General features: G+C 50.5%; 1 protein-coding gene across 1 annotated transcript in view; it reads left to right on the top strand.

Moving 5' to 3' along the window:
* The window catches only part of MTR (5-methyltetrahydrofolate-homocysteine methyltransferase), a 454402-nt gene that overhangs the window by 113717 nt on the left and 320899 nt on the right, over positions 1 to 19786 (top strand). Inside the window, exon 9 of the mRNA XM_078648574.1 lies at positions 10282 to 10382. Within this exon, the coding sequence (XP_078504700.1) occupies positions 10282 to 10382 (101 nt within the window). The remainder of the gene's footprint in view (positions 1 to 10281; positions 10383 to 19786) is intronic.

Here is a 19786-nt window from a genome sequence, read left to right as displayed (position 1 = left end):
GACCCTTCTGGACAGACTACGTTTTTTCCACTTCCACCACAGCCGCAAGTGCAGCCGGCTACTAGTGTTCCGGTGGTACCCTCCATACCACCGCCAGTGACACCTTTGGCCCGGGTTCCCACACCAGATCCCGTACCACTGCCCGATGCCCATCAGGATACCTCTTCGGATGAGGAGGTTGTTCCAGTGGATCCCTTGATGGATCCTTTACAGGACCCTGACCCGGATCAGGGGGACAATGACCCGCAAGACCCAAATGCTGCTGGTCGTGACACTTCCATCTCCCCTCCGGTGGATATAGGGGGTTTTCATCATCTGATGGAACGGGCTGCTAAGAGGTTTGGCCTACCTATTTCAAGAGAGGAATCGGAATGTTTCCTTTATGACTTTAAGGAACAACACCAACGCTCTGTCAAATCTATTCCTATTATAGAGCATGTATGGGAGGAGGGCATGAAGATCATGCAGAGTCCTGCCACGGTGATTCCAGTCCTCCCCAGGCTGGAGAAGAAATATAAAGCTCCTGAAGGCAGTCCAGCTTGCCTTATTGGTCAGCCAAAGCCTGACTCGGTGATTTCTCAGGCGGCACAAAGCAAGTCAAAGAATCCGTCCACACCGTTGACCACTCCTCCGGACAAAGACGGCAGACGTCTGGATAATGTTGGAAAACGGTTTTCCTCTATGGCCAGCTTACTGGTTCGAGCGGCGAATGCCCTTGCCATCTTAGGCCGTTACGACCGCCAGATGTGGTGCGACATGGAACCCTTCGTGGACCTATTACCTGAGCCCACTAAGGAGGACGCCAAGAAGGTGCTGGCGGAAGGAGAGAAATCGTCAGCAGAAGTGATTGACTGCGCAATGGACATTGCTTCCACGGCCTTCCGGGCCTTGGCCGGCTCCGCCGTCTTACGGCGTCAGGGTTGGCTGAAGGCCACCTGGTTTCGTCAGGAGGTCCAGAACAGAGTCCTAGAGCTCCCTTTTGATGGGGAGATGCTGTTCGGGAAGCATGTGGATGATACCCTACAGAATATTAAGAAGGACACAGACACAGCAAAGTCCTTGGGCTCTCTCACCTATCGCAAGGTCCCCTTTAGGGGCGCACGAGGGAGAGGATTTACGTCTTACAGAGGAAACCAACAACGTTTTTCCTCGCAGTCTTCCCAGTCATATAAACCCCATTACTCGAATCAGCGACAAGGGCAATCAGCATCTTTCTCTCGCAACCCTCCGCGAGGCCGTCAACAGCGACAAGGCCGTGACAACACCAAACGACAATAGCGGCCTCCCGGCTCTACCTGCTGTTCCTCCCCTCCCGATCACATCAGTGGGGGGCAGGATATCCCTTTGTCTGGACAGTTGGATGTCAATAACATCGGACCAATGGGTCCTCAACATCGTGAAGAGTGGCCATACGTTGGAGTTTCACAACTTTCCTCCAACACGAGCTCCGGGCGCCATCCGCTCAGGACATCTAGGATTACTACATCTAGAAGCCCACCAGTTATTCCTCAAAGGAGCAATAGAACCGGTCCCGCTCTCTCAGAGGGGCCGGGGGTTCTATTCAAGATTCTTCCTAGTGCGGAAGACGAAAGACACTTGGCGTCCCATCCTCGATCTTCGGGAGCTCAACACCTATCTCGTAAAGCTCTCCTTCAGGATGGTCACTCTCCAGGAAATTCTTCCTCTCTTAAATCCAGGCGACTACTTGGCGTCGCTGGATTTAGAAGACGCATATTTCCATATTCCAATACACCCAGCTCACAGACAATACCTTCGCTTTACAGTGGGAAAGAGCCATTTCCAGTTCAAAGTGCTTCCATTCGGCCTTCGATCGGCACCGAGAGTGTTCACCAAAGTATTGGCACCGGTGGCAGCTTTCCTTCGACGACAATCTCTCGAAGTTTTCCCTTACTTGGACGACTGGCTCGTCAAGGCACCATCTTTCCAGGACGCTTCGCAAGCCGTGTCTACTTGCCTCCATTTGTTCCGCTGCCTGGGCCTTCAGTTGAACGAACACAAGTCAGTCCTCCTGCCTTCCAAAACTGCCAGATTCCTGGGGTCCGTGCTGGACACCACGCATTGTACGGCTCGTCCCTCGGAAGAGCGACAACAAAAATTGATGGTTTCGGCTCAACTACTCTGCCGCAGCAAGGTCCTATCGGTCCGCCAATACAAATCCCTTCTCGGATCGATGTCCTCCTGCATACCATTAGTACCGCATTGCAGGCTAAGGATGCGTCCTCTACAGGAGGAGCTGGACAAGCAATGGCGCCAAGCAGAGGGGTCGTTCAACAACAGGGTTGTCGTAACATCAGCAATGAGAACAGCGAGCGAATGGTGGCTTCAGAAAAGCAATCTCGCCCAAGGCCTCACGTTCAGGATTTCTCCTTCACCCATGGTGATGACCACGGACGCCTCGTTGGAAGGCTGGGGTGCAGTGCTCCGAGAGCTTCAAGTCAGTGGCCATTGGAGTCCAGGACAGCGGCAGTGCCATATCTATTTCCTGGAGCTGACAGCCATTCGGTTGGCCTTGCAAGCTTTTCTGCCCAGAGTGGGCAATCGCTCAGTGCTGGTCCGGACGGACAATACGACGGCCATGCACTATGTAAACAAACAAGGAGGCACCAAATCGCAGACTCTGTCCGCAGAAGCTCAACGGATTTGGGATTTCGCGATTCACAACAACATCACTCTGAGAGCCGAGCACTTGGCGGGAACTCTCAATGTCAAGGCGGACGCCTTGAGTCGCCAGACGGAAGTGACTCACGAGTGGGAGTTGAATCAATCCATTCTCGACGGAGTGTTCTCAGTTTGGGGGACGCCGACCATCGACCTCTTTGCTTCGCCGGAGAACGCCAAATGCCGGTTCTACGCAAGCAAGGTTCACCATCGGGGGTCCCTAGGGAACGCTCTTTCGATGGCCTGGTACAGCGCGTTCTTTTACGCTTTTCCTCCCATTCCCCTCATTCCTCGAGTTCTCAAGAAAATGAAGGTGGAACCCTGCAGGATGATTCTAATTGCTCCAGCGTGGCCCAGACAATTCTGGTACACAGAACTGCTGCGGCTCTCACAAGCTCCTCCAATTCACTTGAGGCCCATTCCGTCCCTCTTGTCCAGGAGTCAGGGACAGGTTTTCCACCCGGATCCGAGATCCCTCCACTTGACGGCGTGGCTCCTGAACACAGAGAATTCAGTCATCTAGCTTTGTCTCAAGAATGCAGAGAGGTCTTGGCTCATGCCAGAGCACCAAGTACCAACAAGACGTACACGGCAAAATGGAAGAGATTCTGCTTGTGGTGTCAACGGGAAGGTCTCCATCCTTACACTTCCCAACCTCATCAGTTGCTGCCGTATTTGCTATCTCTGGCTAAGTCTGGTTTGGCACATTCATCAGTAAAGGTGCATCTAGCGGCCATATCAAGGTTTCGACGCAGTTCTGCAGGTCCTTCCTTATGGTCCTCTAGGGTGGTTAAACAATTCTTGAAGGGCCTATTCCGGATGTATCCGCCAGTTCGTCCTCCTCCACCAGTGTGGCAGCTCAACCTTGTCTTGGCTCAACTCATGAAAGCTCCGTTCGAGCCGGTTCACAAGGCAGACTTAAAGTTCCTCTCCTGGAAACTAGCCCTCCTCTTAGCTCTAACATCGGCTGGACGAGTGAGTGAGCTTCAGGCACTCTCCATAGTGCATCCATTCCTGCAATTTACAAAACAAGGTCTGGTTCTTCGGACTAATCCCAAATTCATCCCGAAAGTGCCATCTGAGTTCCACTTGAATGAACCGGTGATTCTGAAAACCTTCTTTCCACATCCTTCTACACCTGCGGAGCGTACGCTCCATTCTTTGGACATTCAACGGTGCTTAAAGTTTTACTTGGAGCGCACACGTCCCTTTCGGAAGTCTACTCAGTTGTTTGTGTCCTACAGTGCACCTCGTAAGGGGTTGCCTTTGGCAAAGACTGGCATTTCCCGCTGGATCTCCAGTGCGATTCAATTCTGTCACCAGGAAGCGGGCAAGCCGCTGGACGGCAGAGTCCGTGCACATTCCACGAGGTCGGTGGCTTCATCTGTGGCTCTCTTTTCGGGAGTTGCCATTAAGGACATCTGCAGGGCAGCAACGTGGAGCAGTACTCATACCTTCACGAAACACTACTGCCTGGAATCTGCAGGACGAGATGATGCGGCTGTTGGTCAGGCAGTCCTGCGTAATCTGTTTCATTGAGAGGTGAGCTTTCCCTACGATCCCTCCATCCTGGTGAGCACATTTTGTTTGTTTTTACTGTACTTTATGTATTTTTCTATGGTTATGTGATGCCATGTATTTACAAAATGTGTTCATGGTGCTGTACTGCTAGCTATTCTGATACAAAGCATGGGAATCTATGAAAGTTCCAATACTGGGGCAAGAAAACAAGTTACTTACCTGTAACTTTGGTTCCCCAGTATTGGTAACTTTCATAGATTCCCATGCGCCCGCCCGCCTCCCCTGGGAAAGCTCAGTCTTTTTACAGAGTTTGTGGCGGTTTGCACAACGGCTACGAAAATCTGAGGCTCTGAGCTCTCTCAGGAAGGTTCTAGAGGGTGAGGCTGCTCTGATTGGTCCTGGCAAAAGTTTGGTCTCTTTTTACAAAAGGAGGTGGATAGAATACAAAATGAGATGAGGCCTAGGCCTAGGTTTCTCTTTTGTTTCTATGGTTTTTATACTACCGAGGCTCCCATTCCGACGACGGGGAATGATACAAAGCATGGGAATCTATGAAAGTTACCAATACTGGGGAACCAAAGTTACAGGTAAGTAACTTGTTTTCTTAAAACGCGCCACAGGGCGTGTTTGCACTTTTCACCTCAGGCCCCGTCCCCTCCATTCACTACTGTGCAAACACGCTCTGTGGCCGTTTTAAGTTGGGAGATTAAGTCCCCTTGAATCCTAAGGGTCCCTAGGGTCCAACTAGCCCACTAGGTACCTCCAGTAAGCGCCACAGAGCTGCATTGCAGAGATGTAAAAGGGGAGCGGCCTAGTTCACCTCTCGGCAATGCAGCGCCGGTCAAACTAGCCCACTAGGTACCTCCAGTAATCGCCACAGATCTGCGTTGCAGAGAGGTGTAAAAAGGGGCGTGGCCTATGAACACCTGTCTGCAACGCAGCTCCCTGGCGCATACTGGAGATACCTGTTGGGCTAGTTGGCCCTCAGTATTGAAAGAGAATTAATTTGGGGGCGTGGCCTGAGGTGACCTGTCTGCTAACACGCCCTGTGGCGTGTTTTAAGTTGGAGAATTAATTCCTCCTCAATCCTGAGAGTCCTTGTAGACCAACTAGCCCACCAGGTACCTCCAGTATGCGCCAGTGAGCTGCGTTGCAGAGAGGTGTTCAGAGGCCACGCTCCTTTGTACAGCACTCTACAGCACAGCTCCGTGGCGCTTCAGGAGGGACCTGGCGGGCTAGTTGGCCCCCTGGGACCCTCAGGATTTAAGAGTAATTAATTCCCTAACTTAAACCACGCCACTCCGTGTGTTTGCACACATGTCAACTCAGGCCCCGCCCCGTGGCGTGTTTTAAGTTAGGGGATTAACTCCCCTTGAATACTGAGGGTCCCTGGGGTGCAACTAGCCCACCAGCTACCTCCATGAAGCGCCACAGAGCTTCATTGCAGTGAGGTGTAAAAAGGGGCGTGACCTCGGAACACCTCTCTGCAACGCAGCTCCCTGGCATGTACTGGAGGTTCCTGGTGGGCTAGTTGGCCCCCAGGGTCCCCCAGTATTCAAGGGGAATTCATTCCCCATCTGCAAATGGCGCGTTTGCAGAGTGCCGAAAGGAGAGGGCTTGGCCTCCGGCGCAATGCCGGTCTTTTTTTTTTTTTTTTATATTTTCTTGGCCCTGGGGATCCCATCCCCCAGGGCCTGCCCCCAATTTTTTTTTTTTATCCATAAATTGGCAAGGGGGCCGCGTGGCCCCTTCCCGAGGCCATAATCTGCCCCCTGGGGCATGGCCATTTTATTTATTGGTTTTTTTTTTGGAGGGGGGCTGCCTTGCCCCCTCCTTAGGCCATTTATGGCCCCGGGGACCCCATCCCCCGGGGACGGCCATTGTTATATATTTTATTCTTTTATTTTTATATTTGAGGAGGGGGGCTGCGTGGCCCCCCTCCTGAGTCACTTGTAGCCCTGGGGAACCCATGCCCCGGAGCTGGCCTTCTCCGTTGGGGATTGTGGGAGGTCCCCAATCCTCCCACGGTCCCGCTGGCTCCCCACATCCCGCAGGAGCTGGCATTGCTTTTCCACATGGGGAGCTGCTAAGATGCTGCTCCCTGTGTGGAAAAGCAATTTGGTTTGCATTTTGAGAGAGAGCAGGTTTCCCTCCAAGTTTGCTATGGCAGGGCGGGAGCCGCGAGGCCATAGCAAACTACAGTGTCCTGGGGGTGGGCACCACGGGACACCGCAGAAGCCGACCCTGGGGGGTGGCGGTCCCCAGGGCCATCAATGGCTCCAGGAGGGGGGCCGCGCGGCCCCCTCCCAACATTTTCAAGGGCCGGGGGGTGGACCCCCAAATTTAAATTTAAAACTTAGTGTCTCAGGGAGGTGTCGGTCACCAGGGCATTTGGAGGACCTCATGCCCCCCACACAGGTTTATTTAATAAACAAAAAAGCCCTGGGGTGGCGGTCCCCGGGGCAGCGGGGGGGTTTGGATGCCCCCCCATGGTAAACTTTAAAGCCCCAGGGGGTGGCGGTCCCCGGGGCTGCGGGGGGCCGTGAGCCACCGCATATACTGTCATGAAGCCCGGGGGGGGGCGGTCCCTGGGGCTAGGGTGGCCCTTTGAGCCCCCCCACCCATTTCAATTTGAAACCCCGGTGGGTGGCGGTCCTCGGGGCTGGGGTCGGCTAAGAGCCCCCTGCACATATTTGAAAAAAGCCCCCAGGGGTGGCAGTCCCCAGGCTGGGGGGCCCCTCTGGGCCCCCTTTACATTAAATATAAATGCCCCTGGGATTTGCCCCCCTGGGGGTTAAATAGCAAGGAAGCGCAGTTTTTTTTTTTAATCAGCTGCATCTGTGCACCCTGTGTGGATTTTGCCGATTAAAAAAAAATAAAATAAAATTAAAAAAAAAATGTTTTGTTCCTGGGTGTCCTTGTGGGACCCCCTAAGCAGGCCTAGGGGGTCAGGGTGTTTCTACCCTGCCCCCTTTTTGCATGTCTTTTTCTCTGCGGTTGTACCGAGGCACAAGATGGCTGCCAGCATTTCCTGATTTGGGGTGTTGACAGCCAATTGGAATACAGCTCATGATCGGGAGGGTGAGCGGCCATAGATATATATATATGGTTTTACTTTTAATTTTCTCATCAACTACTGAACGGATTTACACAATTTAACAAAAAGGCACCTTTCTGAACCAAGGGCTACCTCTTCGCCAAATTTGGTGTAATTCCGTTCAGCAGTTCGGGCTGTAGCCGCGGCTAAAGTTTCCTATGGAAAATTGCATGGGAAAAACACTATTTGGGACCCCCTTTTTTCTCGGCCCCTGCTTGCCGAATCACCCCGAAACGTTTAAGATAGGAGGGAACCAGAGCGCCTCACAAGTTTTGAAAATTTCGTGAAGATTCGTCGACCGGCGCCAAAGTTATTGGAAATAGAATGTTGCCGATTTCCTATGGAAAATAGGTCCTAACTATAACTACCTACTGGCGACCGCCAGTAGGTAATATATATATATATATATATATATATATATATATTCCCCACTCCCCCACAGTACCCCCTCCTAAACTACAGGATTTAAGCCATGTTGGAACTGTTGCCAACAGACGTCTGTGATACACCCGCACAAAGTATTCCTTTGGTGCTTGGGCGCGGGACACGACAACAAGTCGTGTTAAGAAGGCACCATCATAAACCCAAAGGCAATCCAAGAATGTGAACTCAAGCTGTATGTTGCCGAACAAATAGTCACTGTGCAAGTCCCACTCCTCCTCTAAGTCGAGTGCGCAGACTCTTTCGTCATTCTTGCTTCAGGTCTTTGTCACAGACAAAGTATTCAGGTAAGTCCAAATTGAAGTTGAACAGGAAACACAAGAAAGCTAAGCAGGACTCATCCCTATCCCACCAGTCTCTAACTTGCCCTCTCATTATGATGTAAGTAATATTTTTATTACGCTTGATTAATTAAAACTATTGCATACAGTACATTAAGGATAAAATCAAGGAACATTCCACTAATACAAGTATTACAAGATTTAAAATAAACTGCATTGTGTTATACATAAAAAAAGATTTAAAAATCAATCTCGGAGTGCTTGCATCCCTGACAGAGTTAATGCTCAGACTGTTTATAACATTTTATAGATACATTTTGTTTAAGCTGACAAAATGTTCCTGTGCTACAGGTGATAGCTCCCTATTACCACACACTGTGACGTTGTTATAAGCTGTTGTTGTACGTTACAGGGCTGGCTAAAAACCGTGCCCAGTTCTATTGTGCTTGGGAGGTCTTAACTGCTGAGTATAGATTTTTTCAGGCTCAGGGTTGTTAAGTCAAAACATTTTGTGAGGCGGCAGTTTAGTTGTATTAAAGATGAATTGAAACACAGCATCACCGCCTGTCTATAAGACCTTACTCCATGCTGGTTAAAAGAAGGTTTTAACAAGGTTTTTCGTGTATCCTTTAGCTTATTACATATGCATATGATGTGAATGAGGTTCTCCTTGCCACAAGCGCACAGGCGGCAAGGCTAGTCTTCTCCTCTTCTTTCCCAAGGTGGTAAAAATGGGTAGATTGCACCGACTCCCAGACAGAGTCTTAAGAATTGTTCCTTGGTCGCAATCTTGGTTTCTGCCTTGAGATAAGGTTGGAGTTTGAGGGCATCGTAATTGTTGAGCCCAACCCAGCTGTGAGCTTGATTGGATATTACTTTCTTGTCCTCTATGGCTGATATGAGTCTTGCTGTCTTAGTTACTAATTTTTTTTTAACCAGATGGCTCTTTGAGGTGTTCCCGGCGTCTGTCAGACCTAGAGTGTTAATGGATTCCTGAAGATACACTTTGGCTGGCAGTTTTCCAGTATGGGACAGCTCAACCCAGAGATGATTGTTCAAGGACCCAATTTCAGAAGCTCTAATTTTATGCCAGCTTTTTACAAAGGCACGCTTTCTTTCTATCTCCTGTTTTTGGAGACCAAATTCCAGCCTTATTTGGGCCGGTGAACCATATTTGAAAGCTGGAAAATCGCTTGGTAGGAAGTTGCTATAACAGTGTTGAGAGTTGCTGCGTCTCTTCCAGTCAGAGATTCACTCCCATAGGTGATCATAGGCTGCAATTTGGCTCGCAAGACTTTTAAAAAAGGTTCAAGTGTTAGGTCCGAGAGCATCTTCTTCAAGGGTTTCAAAGCCAAAGAGGTCATTACTGCCTTCCTTCGCAGGAATTCCAACTGCGGCTTGAAGGAATTATTTTGATCTAAGAAGTAGCCCAGATATTTGTAGTTTGTTACTTGGTCCAAACGTTTACCAGCCAAATGCCAACTAGGATTTGTCTTCTTACGATGGTTTACTGCCATAATTTTAGATTTTGTGAAATGTATTTTTAAGGCGTTCTGTTGCGAGAATTTGTAAATTGCGTCAAGGAGGTGCTGAAGTCCAATAGGAGTTCGACTTGTCAGAACTAAGTCGTCAGCATATAACAAGTTTGTCAGTGTCATGCCGCCTAATTTCGGGGCGTGTGAAGAGCATCTATCCAGTTCTCCTGGTAAGTCTGCCATGAAAAGGCTAAATAACAAGGGGGCTAGGACGCATCTTTGCTTTAGCCCCTTTGTAGTAGTGATTCTGCTTGAGAGAATATTCCCAGCGCCTAGTTTAATTCTGAACCACGTGTTAGTATGCAGTTGTATAAGTTGGGCCAAGAGGGTGGTGGAATCCCCCATCTGTCCAGCTTGTGCCAAAGCTTGGCTCGGTCAACGTAATCCAAGGCTGCTGAGTAGTTTATGAAGCTTCGCTGCGTCCATAAGCAAGCTTAGGGCCATAATATTGATTGTAGTACCATGACCTTGACCTTGTAGTACCATGACCTTGACGGAAACCTAAACCGGTAAGCTAGAAAGTTTTTTTTTCAATGAGCTGTGTTGTGCGCTGTTGAAAAGTATGTGGTGGGATATTGGCTTTTCTCTCACAAAGATAAAGATGGATGCAGATAAATGTGCTGTTGGAGCGAACCTATTTTGAAATATGTACTATGTTATACATTCAAAAGAATAAAAAAAAATCAAACTAATTACTGGTCATGATCTTTTTCTCCCCCTTTTTAAGCATCGGCTTGAATTGCGCATTGGGGGCCGTTGAAATGAGACCTTTCATAGAAGCCATCGGGAAGTGTACAACCACCTATGTCATCTGTTATCCAAATGCAGGTGGGTAAGACAAGCAAGGCAAACTGTTTAAAACAAAAAGATAAAAATAACATTGATGCTATGAATTCAAACAAGGCAACTTTCATAGTTTTTAAAGGGGGAGTTACTCAAGTCATTGTTGCTTTGACTTAAAAAATCATCACAAAACTATGGATAGATGTGTTTCTAACAGTGACCACATAATGCATACGAAAACATTGGAAACTGCCACGTGACAGTAGAGGAATGGTCTACTATAAGGGCAAACATAGCATCACGCAGGCTTGTGATCTATAGTTACTGAAGGACACACTACAAACATTTGAAGACATCTGGGAGCCTTTGTGCATTAAGCTACGCTAACTGCTTGGGGCTGTCAATTTCACCTGGCTAGTCTGAGTATCTTATTCTTGAGCTGCATTTGTGACCACTTAGTTTCATCTTCCTCTCTCCTTCCAAAGTGCACATGGGTGCGCTTCTGTAATGTACAGACTCTTCCAGTGCTGTAAACTAGGGCATTTTGAAGAGATACCATGTTATGTTATGTTATGTGGGCATCACGCGGACCCACTGGATCTGTGGAGCAGGTTCCCGCTAGTGCACTCCCATGTTGACCCCCCATTATCCCTTACCGATCCGTCCCCCCTGGGAGCCCGTACTTAGCGCCCCGTATCCTCATCCTGTGGGTACCAGCTATGAGTCCTGTCGCTAGCTGTATTCCTATTCCTACCAGGGTGGCCTAAGAAAACCCTCGTTCCCCTCCCTCCCCCTAACTGCTGCTGACGTGGGTTGTGACTGTGGGTTTCGGACAGGATGGCTCGCTATCAATAGAAATTATGCCTCCATGCCCCTGGCCTCATGGAACCTCATTCACTGAAAGTCTCTCTTCCTCATCTCCCGTCAAACAGTCACACAAAGCCTGCACAATCACCTCCCAAGCCCTAGCCATCTCCAGGCTCCTCTCGTTACCCGTTCTGGCGGCCTGCCGCATTCTCAGTACACTCTCGCACCTCGACCATTTCAACAACTCGTTCGTCCACCTCCTGACAGAAGGGTCCTCCCTGGCTTTCCAACGCCACGTAATCTCCCTCTGGGCCAGCATGAGCCCCAGATCGATGAACTTGCTTGTGACTTTTGTTTTCGCTGTGTGGGGAAACCAAAGTAATAGGCACGCCGCCATGTCAGACTCCACTTCCCTATCTGTGACCTCGTTCAGAAGCGCACCCACCTCAGGCCAGTATGTACCCAGCCCTGGGCAGTCCCACAACATATGGTCCAGCTCAGCCTCCGGTGCCGAGCACCTCGGGCATGCCGCATCCTGCACCTGAAAGTGTCGGCGGAGTTTCCCTGGGGCCAGATAAGCTCTATGCAAAATGAAGAAATGCACCTGCTGGAACCTGGCGTTCCTACTACCCTTCCACGTCCGTGCCATAACGTGGCCCCAATCCGCATCCGGGATAGGCTTGCCTATACTTTCCTCCCATGCCGCCTTCAGCGCCGTGAGCGGTTCTAGCCCTTCGTTCAACATCCTCGATTGGAGACAAGTTACCGCCTTGATCGTGCCCGCTGCCATCACCACGTACTGGCATGCCATGGTCGTGTCCGGTTCCGTCAGTCCTACCTTCCAGTGTTTTTGCATTGCTGCAGAGATCGCCGCATGCAGGAGGTAACCCCCGTCTGGGAGGCCGAATCGTTCTTGCAGCACCCCAAATGGGGCCAAGAATCCTTCCACATACAGATCTCCTACCACTTGTAGACCCAGCTCCTCCCACTCCAACAGCGGAGACCAGTCTCCCCCATGCGGCAACGCAGTCAGCATCCCTAGAGGGATCTCCGGGGCATAAGGTCGTGCAGCTCGTGCGCGCTTCAGGCTCCTGTGCCAGCACAACCGGAGGGTTTTCTCTTCCAGGGTGAGCTCGCTTAATGCCAGTCTCTGTTGCATAACTATATAGGATAGGACGTGCCTCGGAATACCCGTCCCACGAACCCGGTCAGGGCCTCTAAATTCTCTTGCGACATTCTGTGTCAGAACCTGGAGCTGGGCCGCCAGATAATACAATTCAAAGTCCGGCACCGCCATCCCTCCCTCGAGTTTGGGTCTAGTCATATTGTGCAACGCCACTCTTCGTCTGCCATGACCCCAGAGGAAACCAATAATCATCGACCTCAAGTCTTTAAAGATCCGCTGAGGGATCCAGATTGGCAAGGTTCTGAAGTAATACAGCAGTCGTGGTAGAGCTACCATTTTTAACAATGCTACTCGACCTTGCACCGACAGAGGGAGGGAGGCCCAGAAGGACATGCATCCTCGCAATCCCCTGATACAGCGACCTATATTGCCTTCCAGGAGACTCGCCGCGTCATGATAGATTCTGACTCCTAGGTACGTGAAGCATCTATCCTCCCAGACCACGTCCACTGCAAGTGGAGGATACTGAATATCCGTTCGCAGTGGGAAAACACATGTCTTAGTCCAGTTCACCCCAAGCCCTGACAATCCGCCGAAGGACGATAGCATCCCCACGGCCCCCCTTAGAGCCACCTCCGTGTCTTCTAAATACAGCAACAGATCATCTGCATACAACGAGATGTAGTGAGTGTCCCCTTTATATTGAATTCCGTTAAAGGAAGCCCCCGTTCTGGCCCGTGCCGCCAGTGGTTCCATCGCGAGAGCGAACAGAAGGGGAGAGAGCGAGCATCCCTGCCTAGTCCCTCTGCGTACCGGATAAGCGGGTGATATGAGCGACCCCAATCGCACCCTGGCAGTGGCAGAGGAATAAAGAACTTTCGTCCATCTTCCAAAGCCTCCACCTAGTCCGAACTTCATTAGCACCCCATCTAGGTAACACCATTCAAGGCTGTCAAAAGCCTTCTCAATATCCACCGATAATACAGCCGAAGTATGGTCCGAGCTTAAGACGCCGTGCAGTATGCGGATCAGCCGTCGGGTGTTAATGGCCGTATTTCTGGTAGGAATGAACCCTGCTTGGTTCTCGTGTACCAGCGTGGGCATGTGTGGCAGCAGTCTAGTGGCCAAAATACAGCTCAAGATCTTATAGTCCACGGTCAGCATAGAGAGGGGTCTATATGATGTCACCTCCAGTGCATCCCTACCGTGTTTCAACAGCGGCACCACTAGTGCCTCCCTCATGGAGCTGGGGAGGTGCCCCAGGGTCACCGCTTCAGAATACACAGTCAATAGCTTGGGTGCCAATACGTCAACGTACTTCGCATAGAATTCAATTGGCAGGCCATCCACCCCCGGTGTTTTGTTTCTGGCCATCTGCTTAATAGCTGCTCGAATCTCCATTAAGGTGATTGGCCCGCCCAAGGCCTTCGCTGTTTCCTCAGCTAGCACCGGGAGCCGCACAGTGCGTAAATAGTCGCCTATTTCGGAGGATTCCGCTTCCAACTGAGTATCATAGAGGCTCGTATAATACTTCTGAAAGCGCGTCAATATTGCAGTTTGTGAGTGGACCACCTCCCCCGTGTCGGTTCTGATACACATGATAGGGCCACCCTTTGGCTCCGGATTGGCAAGTTTCGCAAGCAATGTGCCCACCTTATCCCTTTCCGCATGCACCTTTGTGATGTATAGCTTGTAGTCATAGCATCGCAATCTCTCCGTTTCTCTCGCCACCACTTCCTTCGCTTCCAGCAGTCTGCCCTGCCGGTCCGGCCTCTCTGGCCTACGCCGTTCAATCTCTCTCAGCACACTTTCCGCCTTCTCCAGATCAGCCAAGACAGTCGTCCTTGCATTCGAGAAGCTGCCCATACAGATACCTCTCACCACCACTTTCATCGCGTCCCATTCTATCAATCTCGTGGCGGCCGATCCCTCGTTCTCATTGAAATAAAGCGCTATGCCCTGGTTGACCCTGTCACCAAACACCAAGTCCTCTAGTGTATCAGGCCTTAGCCTCCATGTCGGGACCGCAGACCTCGTCCCCTGCCATCGTACCGCAATCAGCAACGGATTGTGGTCCGAGATGATCCTAGCAAGGTATTCAGTGTGCGTCACCATGGCTGCCAGGGGGCCACTACACAGGATGGAATCTATTCTGACATGTAGTGCGTGTAGCGCTGAGTAGAAGGAGTAGTCCCTAACATTAGGATGTTGTTTCCTCCACACGTCCATCAGGCCCCACCTCTCCTGCCAATCCTTCCTGCGCGCTGCTAGTTTACGCACCGGGGAGTCGGCAAATGGCGGGTGTGATCTATCCCACGTTATATCGGTGATTGAATTAAAGTCCCCTCCCAGTATAATGGGACCCGTCAGGAAGTGGGCCAGCGAGCCCGTGAGAGTATCAAAATATCGGGCCTGATCAACATTGGGGGCATAAACACTACACAAGACCACCTCACGGCCATAAAGCCTCCCCTCCACCGCCACAAACCGACCCCCAGGGTCCACCAATTGACTCGTGACCTGGAATGGGATCCCCGCTCTGACCCATACCAGTACCCCCCTCGAAAACGCTGAATAAGAGGTGCCAAACACCTGGCCACGCCATCTCTTCTGCAATGCATCACACTCTAGTTTGGTTAAATGAGTTTCCTGCAACAGTGCAATTTGAACGCCTCTCCTCACCAAATAGGCGTGCACCTTGTATCTCTTTGACATAGTTCTGAGTCCACGAACATTCCATGTGAGGCACTTCAAATCAGGTAACGACCCCATCGCAGCCATCACCCCCCCACCTCAACAGTGTTAAACTACCCCCCACATCATTGCAGCTATACCCCCCCTTCAGAACACCCCAACAAACTTCCCCAACCCCACTCCCCAGGACAGGACCTAATAACACTGCATTAGCCCCCATCCAAACCTGTAACATCACACGCAGTCCACTATCCTGCGGTCGTCACCACAGAAAGCCTTAAGGGCAGTAGGGGGGTGCTTCAGAACCGACCCTGGGCAGGTCAAGCCCTCACCCCAAGCCCTTGATCCCATATGACAGTTACAACAGAGTACCTGCTAAACGCCAAGCATCAGGAACAGTCTGCCCCAACGGAGAGCCAGCATCATGCCCCAAAACTATTCATTAAACAGTCCATCCGCTGTCTGTGGTGTGACCGTCGGTCCCGCCGAGCTATCAGCTTCAGAGAGTTCTCCTCCGGATTTCCTCTCCCCGCCTTCCGAGTCTGATTCCTCCGCCAACTCCTCCTGCAGCGACCCCGTGATGATTGCCATTGCAGCTAGCGCTCCCTTCCTGTCCGCCGCCATCAGGTCAGCTCCCATTGCCCTTTTGAGTGTGTTGCGTTTGCGGATCCCCTGAGACTTTCGGATCTGGACTGGCCTCTGTTTCTCCCTTCCTCCTTTGTTCTGGCGGTCAGTACCTGCTCGCTATAATTCTAGCCACGACCATGCTTCATCAGGGGTCTGGAAAAATTGGGTTTCGCCGTCTAGGATCACTCTTAGTCTAGCTGGAAAGAGTAGCGAGTATTGTATTCCCTCCTCTCTTAGTTCCTTTTTCACTGCCAGGAATGTTGCCCTGTTCCTCTGAACTTCCTGCGTGTAGTCCGGGAAGACCGTGACCGAGCTATTGTCCACCTGGAAGGGTCCCGTGGACCGCGCCCTTTGTATCAATAAGTCACGATCTTTGAAATGTAGGAGCCTGGCCACCATCGGTCTGGGGGGACGATCCTGCATGGGTGGGCGGGCCGGGACTCTACGTGCCCTCTCTATCGAAAAGAATGGAGATAAGCCATCTGGAGCAACAACCGATCTGAACCAGTTCTCCATATACGCCACTGCATCGTCCCCTTCGATTTTTTCCGGCAGGCCCACTACCCTTACGTTGTTCCTTCGGTTGCGGCTTTTGGAATCCTCCGCCCGTTTCTCCAGCGTCGCCAGTTGGGCAAATACATCGGACAGGGTAACTACCGCCGGTTTTAACTCTTGGAGCAGCTGTTCGTTTTCCTTCACCCTATCGGAAAGTTTGGCATGGTCTGCCCTCAGGAGGCCCAGTCCTGTAGCCACCTGTGCTATATACTGGTGCAGTGTCTCCTTGGTCGCTGTAATCGCTTCCAGTATATTGTCTAGTCGTGCATTCAGTCTGCGTTCTTGTGCCGATGTATCCGGGCTCTCCTGGAGCGCGCTATCCACGTCCTGCATAGTCGTCTGGCCCTGACTCCGCCCTGCGTCCGCTGCGCCACCAGTAGCAGCCATCTCGGACACCACGCGGGACGTCTTATCAGAGCCTCCGGGCGGACTGTTCGGTCGTAGCACACAACTGCCAGGCAGGGATACCTCTCTTGCCCCGGCACTGCGTATCTTCCAGGCAGTGGCCAGGGTGCAAATCGTCCGTTTTTGAGGGATTCCACTCGAGTGCTCAAAAATGCCGACCTCTGTTTGTTCCCTCCGGGAGCGGTCCACCTATCACCATTCGCGCCTGGGGTCCTGCGCCGGTCAATCTCGGGCTCAATCCCCTTGTTTCCCTGTGTCAGTAGCGGGGTCCCACCAATCAGTTACTGGCCCCTTGCGAGAGCGAGAAGTGCGGGGGGAAAATATGAGCCCGTGGCCCCTTGTCAGCTGTTAAGATCCCAGCTCTGACCGGACCCTCAAACTGTGCAGGGGCCCCCAACTGCCAGGCGCGGCAGTCGCCGGTGTCACCCGGTTCGGTCCGTTCCGTGTACACTTTGCAGCGCTATAATAGTCCTGCTCTGCTCTGGCGGCAGCTGTCGAACTCTGTCCACCCCGGGGGCCGGCGGTGCTCACCCGGGTGCGCTCTTTGTTGCCGCAGCTAATCCCTCCCTGGTACGGGACGTCCCTCAGGGCCCACACCCGTCAGCCGATCACCCTCAGCCTCGGGGACCGGCTCCTCGGGTCTGCAGCGCTGTCTCCCAGGGGCCTCCGCCTCCTCCTTGCCTGCCGGTGTTCCAGCGCCGCCTCCGCCTTTTCCGCGCAGAGCCGCGGGGTAGCCCCACTCCCAGAGGGCAGCGGAGATTAGCAGTGGGGGGATGGGCCCCTCGATCGCGGGTCCGTAGCGCGGCAGAGCGCTCACCTTCCCTTATCCGCTGCCAACTACCTCTGTGAGGTCGGACCCCCGCACCGCAGTCCCCGCTAGGCAGCAGCTCCCTCCTCACCGCAGCTGGAGAGCGCCGCGATCCGCCGATCCGTCGTCGCCAGTCGGAGCAGTCGCCATCTTAGGTCCTCATTCACGGTTCCGCAAGATCGCCGCGTCGGGACTCAGCGCATCTGTGGGTCATCCGCCGACTCCCCAGAGTGTTCCCCGGTGGGTCCGATGCGATGGGCGGACTTTCCCGGTTTCTCGCCGGCTCAGAAGCGAGGGATTGCAGGAGAAATACGTGATCTGGCACGGAGCTCCAGGCTCACGCCGCCATCCCAGTCGGCGTCCAAACCACGCCCCATTTCTCGGGGGAGTTAACACTTTTTTTCACTAACAATCATATTGTCGGCTTGTTATTTAAAACTAACTTGTGTTTGGAGTACAAGTCAGTCCTGTTTAATATCTTTCAGGCAGATAAGGACTGCTGTACTCTGCTTATTCTTATTACACTTCCCCGCAAACTGAAGTGCTTAACACCATTTCAAACAAGCATTAGCAAAGCCTATCGGTATAACCTTTTAAAAAGTGTATGCTAAGCTATTATTTGCAAAACATTGTCAAAAAGGAAAACAAATCCAAATTTGACCGGTGATATGTACGCATGCTCACGTATGCATAGTCTATCTGCAGAAATATTGTTTCCATTTACCCACCGGACACAATGCCCTCTGCTATTGCACACACCCAGGCAAAGAGAAAGAAACATTTTCTATCTAGTTTAGGTTAACGCCGGGAAATGCAGAAATATACTCTGTGATGTATGTCGGCCAAGGATATCCAACTGCCCCATTCTGCGGAAGAGAAGTTGCATAATTAATTAAGAGATGTGCATGACATGGTAAAGAAGCATTGTTAGAGCTCGAACTTCTCCAATGAGCTTGAAGGGATTCTTCACAGACAGTTGTATTTTTGTAGGTCATATGTGCTACTTTACTGCAGACTTTTACAGATGTATAGTTTAAAATGTTGATTTTGCAGGCTGATCTGAAGACAAACCTCTGACTTATACAGGTATATTTCAGCGTGTTTTTAGCTGGAAGCATGTGTGCTTGTTTAAGCAGAAAGGTTGAAGTGTAAAAATACATCACAGCACTATAACATAGCTACACAATGGATCAACCCACAATAATAGCACATGACAACTGAAACAGTTCCAACCAATATAACAACACACAACAAGCCAAAGCAAGAGCATAGCACAACATACCACATTGTGACTTAACACACCAACACTACACCAGAACATGACCCTTTAACAGTAAAATACAAGGCAGCAGTACATTGCAGCACATCAAGCAAATATAGGACAGATACCAGCACACCACAAAAAAAATAACACTGCATCAAAATGCAACACATCAGCAGGACAACTAACTTCCAGAGCACAGCAACAAAATACAATCACCCAAAGACAAACACCTTATACCAACACAAAAAGGAAGAACATAATAGCACACTACAATTGTATTATTGTGTTAATTTATGTTTGTGTCTTACAAAGGTGTGCTCTGTGTTGCATTGATTTTTGTGCTTCATTGTTGTGCCTTTATATTAATTTAGTAATTGTTTTAGTGTAGTAATCTGTTTACATTGGGTTTTGTTTCCATGGTACTTTGTTATTTGTGTGTTGTTAGATTGAAATATCTTGTTTTGTTTAGATCAGTTGTGCTATACTATTATGGTTTTACATTGCTGAGTTAAATAATTGACTTAAGCAAATAATTGTACGTAGCCAACTAAAATCAGCACCTACAATTATAGTTTCAGGATAAAATAAATATTTACTACTGTAAAATCTGGTAACACATTACTGCTTAAGCTTTACAACTTTATAGGCCACTGATCCATCTGAAGCTATGCCCAGAACTCTGCATTACTATAGCATGTCTCGGGTTAATTGTAATGCCTTTGGAAAAAGGAGGTGTTGATTGTACGAGCCTAAATTGCAGCATTCCCTCTTGGACAAATTGTGTAATCTTTGGCAGATCATTTCATTTGTCTTGGCATTAGTTTCTTTATTTGCCAAACCTTAACTGAAGTCAAGGAGCATTTGGAAATTCATTCCCCTTTCACCTGGATAGATTCGGCGCCACCTAGGCTGCAGGCCCAGAGCACTGTGAATGAGCCAGCATTAGAAAGGGGAATATGTATGGAACCAACTGGTCTGCTCATGGATGGGTGAGGGGAAAACACTCTGCTGCTCAAAGCTCTAGAAGAGACACAAACTAAAAAAAGAAAGATTTCAAAACAAGAGACTACCCAGCATGGAAAAGGGGAAATGCATACACTGCACATAGAAAGAGACCACATACCTAGATTAGGAAATATGATTAGGATAAAAAAACAAGCAGG

Source organism: Lissotriton helveticus, chromosome 6 (assembly GCF_964261635.1).
Source record: "Lissotriton helveticus chromosome 6, aLisHel1.1, whole genome shotgun sequence".
NCBI lineage: Eukaryota > Metazoa > Chordata > Amphibia > Caudata > Salamandridae > Lissotriton > Lissotriton helveticus.
The sequence above is the reverse complement of the archived record's forward strand: the minus strand, read 5'-3'. Positions and strand labels throughout refer to the sequence as shown.